The following is a 6170-nucleotide window of genomic DNA, read 5'->3' on the forward strand; positions in this document are numbered from 1 at the left end:
CCCAGGTTCACACGATTCTCCTGCCTCAGCCTCCAGAGTTGCTGGGATTACAGGCACACACCACCACACCCAGCTACTTTTTTGTATTTTTAGTAGAGATAAGGTTTCACTATGTTCACTAGAGATAAGGTCTCGAAAACCTGACCTTGTGATCCGCCCACCTCAGCCTCCCAAAGTGCTGGAATTACAGGTGTGAGCCACTGCGCCTGGACCCCACTCTGAAAAAAATTTTTAAGCAACTAATATGTGCAAGTCCCTGAGCTATGTAAAAATACACACACATTTATCTTAGGGAAATTAAGGTCTAGTAGAACTAACGAAACCACCTCACAACTGAAATGTAAAGTGTAAAAAACAGTACATGTTCTTAAACAGGTAAAAGCAAAAAAGCATTAGAGAACAAGAGAGTAAAAGATTACTTCAGTTTGAGAAGGAAAATCTCATGGAAACTGTCTTAATCCCTGAAAAAAATCTAACCCAATGACAGAGGAATTCAACTTCCAGGGATGGCAAAAGAGGTAATTCAGATTAAGCCTCCTGCTGAGAAGAACTAGAAAAGTTGGCCATCTAATTGAAGGCATAGAAAGATAACAAAAATTACCAAACCAACATCCAGGAGAGGACAAAAATTCCAAGGTGGAGCCGCTTTTTCCCTGAGATATTTACAAATCCAAAAACAGCTGCAAGAATGAACAGCCCTTCTGAGTGCCCATAGAAAGGGAAAAAAAGAGAAAGGGTCACCCAGGGGGAGAAAAGGATACTTGATGAACCACCTAATTTACACTAGGATATCAAAAAGCTACACTCTGTGAGTACATGGGAATCAGAACATGAACAGGGCTTAATGCTTGAAAATGAGTTAAACCCATCCTAGATTCCTCATGCTCCTACGTGTTCCTATCTTCTTCAAGAGGATGTACATCATCCCAGCCCTCAAATTATGTTTTCAAATAAATTTTCAAATACAACATCTGGCATATATTTAAAAAACAGCCCAGCACACTACATTAAAGAGAACCAAAAGAAACAATAGAAACAGACCCACAGGATCCCTTTTATCATATACTTTAACATAACTATGCTTTCTATATTGAAGGGGATTCAAGAAAAAAATAAGAATTTTGGCAGAGGAGGAAAAACTACAAAAAGGAAACTGTGGATCTGAAAAAGAATCATGTAAAACATATAAAGCTAAAAGAAATAAATATGTGATTTATTTAGATGACTACTATATAAAAATCAATAAAGAATGGGAAAGACCCAAACCAGACTAAAGGAAACACAGAGAGCAAAGGTGAAAGCAGGAATTTAGGGAATAATGAGTCAGTTTTGGCAGCGCTAAGGACTAGGTGGGAAGTGACAGCACAAAGGAAAGAACCACGCAGTGGTGGACCTTGAATGCCTGACTAAAGATTTTCATCTTAAGAAGAATGAAGCTGTAAAACAGAACAGAATTTTTGGAAGAATAAACTGGCACAAGGGTAATACGCTGACTAAGAATTTACAATGGAAAGAACAAGTAAAAATCACCAAGTACTAAGGTTGTTATGCTGGAGACCACAGTCTAACCACTCCATTGGCACTGCATTGCCTTACTTTACACACACTCTTGAGCCTCTCTAGTTCTAGTACAGTATTCTCTAAGTGGTATCTTTTCTCTGGTACTTCAGAATTATCTTTCTAAAACACAAATGATCTTGTCACTTCCTGGCTTAAAATGAAAAATGGTCAGTGGCTACCCATTAAATCTAAAAATCCAAACCCCTGGCTGGGCGCGGTGGCTCATGCCTGTAATCCCAGCACTTTGGAGGCTAAGGCGGGCGGATCACAAAGTCAAGAGATCGAGACTATCCTGGCCAACATGGGGAAACTCTGTCTCTACTAAAAATACAAAAATTAGCTGGGCGTGGTGGCGCACACCAGTAGTCCCAGCTACTTGGGAGGCTGAGGCAGGAGAATCACTTGAATCGGGAGTCGGAGCTTTCAGTGAGCAGAGATGGCGCCAATGCACTCCAGCCTGGCAACAGAGCGAGACTCCGTCTCAAAAAAAAAAAAAAAAAAAAAATCCAAACTCCTTCGAATGGTGTCAAAACATTTGCAAATCTAGATCTTACCACCTCTCTGGTCTCAATGCCCACTACTTCAACCTCCCTCCCCAAGTCTTCCAAATTATCATAACCAATCACACCTCTGTGCCTTTAAGCCTGTTTCTGTTTCTCACAGAAGGGGACTTTCCAATCCTCTTCACCAACAGAACATGTCCTCTGTCAATTAAGACTTAATTAAAAATTTATTTCCTCCATGAAACTCAAAACATTAATACTGAATCAATGCCACAATCTTCCTTCCTGACTCCTAAGGCCAATGAGTTAAACACAACTGAAGAAAATCACAGAATCTTAGCATGATTACAGATATACGACTTTCACCTTCAGCTGGTTTTCAGCATTGCTCTAATACCCATGCTCTTTTCCACTCAATCGTTTTACTTTTCCTTGTCAACTCTTCCCTTTGCGCTCAATGACTATTTCAAGTTTTACTATTTGTCTCAATTTCCACATTCAACTGCTGGCCCATCCTCTCTCAAGAAATAACTTACACTCATTCATTACCTACAAAACAGGCCCTCAGGCAACTACTCCACACCCACCTAACTTTCTTTGTCCAATCTCCCCTCCTACTGAAAAAGAGAACCCCTCCCACCATGCCCTTTTATCCCTTCTCTTCCCATCAGCCTACAAATACACTTAAGCTCAATCTCATTCTCTCCATGGGGAGAATCCTCCTTTCACCCTAGGTCCTCCTCAAACTGTTAACCAATTTCTTACTTTCCCTCATGCTCCAGCTAAGGACACTGAGTCTATCCTATCTCCCCTTCCTCACTTTCCAGTGACTACTAAACCAAGCCACCTGGCTTCTCCTACTAAAACTCAACATATCGGCTTTAGGAAAATTCACCAATTAATTATCTTCTAATTGGGACTATGAATGAACACTTTTTCACTCTTTTCTCACTAAAAAACAACTGCGTTCGACATTACCATTTGTCCCTGCTTCCTAAAATTTTACCCTTCTGATTTCTGCAGTCTCACACCTTCTGGCACTTGCCCATCTTCCTCATGGCCTCCTCCAACTTTCCCTTAATATCAATGCTTCCAAGTGTGGGGAAAAGAAAGAAAGATCAGCCTATTACTGTGTCTATATAGAAAGAAGTAGACATAAGAGACTCCATTTTGTTCTGTATTTGAGATGCTGTTAATCTGTGACCCTACCCCCAACCTTGTCCTTGCAAGAGACATGTGCTGTGGTGACTCAAGGTTTAAAGGATTTTGGGCTGTGCAGGGTGTGCTTCGTTAAACAAGTGCCTGAAGGCAGCTTGCTGGTTAAAAGTCATCACCATTCTCTCAATCTCAAGTACCCAGGGACACGCACACTGCCAAAGGTCACAGGGACCTCTGCCTAGGAAAGCTAGGTATTGTCCAAGGTTTCTCCCCATGTGATAGTCTGAAATATGGCCTCGTGGGAAGGGAAAGACCTGATTGTCCCCCAGCCTGACACCCATGAAGAGTCTGTGCTGAGGAGGACCAGTACAAGAGGAAAGAAGGCCTCCTCTTGGCGGTTGTTGGCAGTTGAGATAGAGAAAAGCATCTGTCTCTGGCCGGTCCCTGGGCAATGGAACATCTCGGTATAAAACCGGATTGTATGTTCTGTTTACTGAGAAAGGAGAAAACCGCCTTAGGTCGAAAGGCGGGACTTGCTAGCGCACTGCTGCTCTTTATGCACTAAAAAGGTTTATGGAGATGTTTACATATGCATATCAAGGCACAGCACTTTTCCTCAAACTTATTCATGTCACAGAGAACTTTATTCATGTCTTACTGCTGACTTTCTTCCTATAATGATCCTATTATCCTGGCACTTCCTTTTCTTTAAGATGGTAAAGATAATCAATAAATACTAAGGGAACTCAGAGACCGGTGCCGGCGTGGCGTGGGTCCTCTGTATGCTGAGCGCTGGTCCCCTGGGCCCACTTCCTCTTTCTCTATACTTTGTCTCTGTGTCTCATTTCTTTTCTCAAGTCTCTCGTTCCACCTAAAGAGAAACGCCCACAGGTGTGGAGAGGTAGGCCACCCCTTCACCAAGCATCTATACTTGGCCCACTATTCTTTTGACCTTACCCTTTGAGTAATTTCATCCCCTCTCCTAGTCTTCATATGAAGAAGACTCCCAAATATTTATCACTAGTCCAGATCACTCTGCCATACTCTATGCATATTCATATATCCACTGCCTCTTGGTCACCTCAGGTTGATGTTACACGAGCACATCAAACTCAGTGTAAACAAAATTTAAATCTTACATCTGCCTATGTTCTCTATATTAAATGGAGACACTCCTATCTATATACACCCCAGAAGTCATACCTGACTGGTGCCCCTTTCCCACATATTCAATCAATCCAGAGCTAATTACTGTATGGCCAAAATATTTTCCCAGTCTATCCCATCCTCTTACCCCTTGCTGTAGGTCAGACCTTCTTAATCTATTAACAAGACTATTCCGACAGATTCCTAACTAGTCTCTGGTTCAAGTCTTACTCTTTTCAAATCCATCCTCCATAGTGTTGTCAAACTGATTTAATTTTGTGGTCACTTTTTTACTTAAGGCTCTTAAATAAATCCCCCTTCCAAGCTCCAGGGTTTTCAAGGCTTTCATTTTCTTGCCCCTTTCTACTTCCCCTGCCCTCTTCTTACCACTCTCGGTCACATAACTAGTGATCCAGTAATAATGAACAGCTTGTAATTCTAATTTACTGATTTCTCCCCTTGGTCCTCTAACTCCTATTCATCCTTTATTTCAAGTGTCATCTCCTCTGGAAGCCCTCTTAAAGGCCAACATCCCCAACCCCTCAAGTAGATTAGACTTCCCTTCCACATGCTCTCATATTTCCATGTGCATCTATCACTGCACTTACCAACGCTATTTTGTCATTCAACGCTTATGTGTCTGCTCTGCCTTTAAACAGTAAGCTCCTAGAGGGCAGAGGTTGTTTACATCATCGTTATATGCCCAGTGTACGCATCTTCGACTACATGCATTCTGAAACGTTTCTTGAATAAATAAAATACTCTTCTCAAGTGCTCCATCATCTAATCCCTACCACCATCCCCTCCACTGAGCTTGATCCGCAGATTCCGATACTTAAAACACTAGCCTGGGCATTTGCTAGATGTCTCTATCCTCCGCTAGAGGAAGAGCTCCGGGAGTGAGAGGACCGGTCATATTCACCTGCCTAACTCCGGTACTTGGTACACGAGCAAACGAATGAATGAAAACGTTTAAGCAGGCCGAGGGGTTTGGTCTCGGACTTCTCTCGCACACACCCTCCGCCAAGCTCACCCCGCCCGAGGACTGGGGACGCGTGACCCGCGCTGACCAGCACAGACCCCCGAATCCCAGCCTCCTGGGGCTATGCAAATCACCTCCACCCACACACCCACTCCACTCCAGCGTCCTCTTCCGTCGGAAGTTGCGGAGGGCTCTACGGACTCACCGGCAAGCGGAACTCCAGGTGCTCCTGCGCCATGAGCAGCAGATACCTGTTAAGGGTACACGACGGCGCCATTGCAGCTGCCCACCGTGCGCCTGCGCGTCCCGCGCTAGGTCCCACCTCTTTCTCCCTCCCAAAACGGAGACACAGCCTGAAGGGCCGGAAGCGGAAGCTCGGCGAGGCAGGCGCTATCCCGATGTTTCTCGGGCTCCAAGTCCGAAACCCCGGCCCTGTGGGAGGGGCTTCCTCATCTGCGAGTGCCTAGTGGTTGGGGGTCTCCCAGCGCTAGTAGCTGGGGGGCGGGACTGCGTGGTTTTCTGGAGCGGCGTGTGATAGTAAGACAGTATATTTCCCAGTGATTTTTCCGCTTGGAGTGTACTTCCAGCTTTCTCTACAGCCCTTCAAAACCCGTTCTTCAAAACTGGACTGAAATTTCACCATTTCCTTGTAAATTTCACCATTTCCTTATAGACTTGTCTAACCAGCACAGTCTTCGGTAACTGATTTAGCTGGACCAGTCATTTAACACTTAGTATACTTTTCGTATTTATGTAACAACTTTTCGAGAGCATATGCCTTATAAGCCAACTAGGATAAACTCTTGAGGTCTGAGATAATC

The 6170-nt window shown here is 43.8% G+C and overlaps 1 protein-coding gene across 1 annotated transcript in view; it reads right to left on the bottom strand.

Annotated features, from left to right (window-relative positions):
- TRMT11 (tRNA methyltransferase 11 homolog (S. cerevisiae)) overlaps nt 1-5756 on the bottom strand; it is a 74137-nt gene extending 68381 nt beyond the window's left edge. Inside the window, exon 1 of the mRNA XM_011984997.1 lies at nt 5555-5756. Within this exon, the coding sequence (XP_011840387.1) occupies nt 5555-5626 (72 nt within the window). The 5' untranslated portion in view covers nt 5627-5756. The remainder of the gene's footprint in view (nt 1-5554) is intronic.
- Between the last annotated feature and the right edge of the window lie 414 nt (nt 5757-6170).

Source organism: Mandrillus leucophaeus, unplaced genomic scaffold (assembly GCF_000951045.1).
Source record: "Mandrillus leucophaeus isolate KB7577 unplaced genomic scaffold, Mleu.le_1.0 Scaffold1067, whole genome shotgun sequence".
NCBI classification, from domain to species: domain Eukaryota; kingdom Metazoa; phylum Chordata; class Mammalia; order Primates; family Cercopithecidae; genus Mandrillus; species Mandrillus leucophaeus.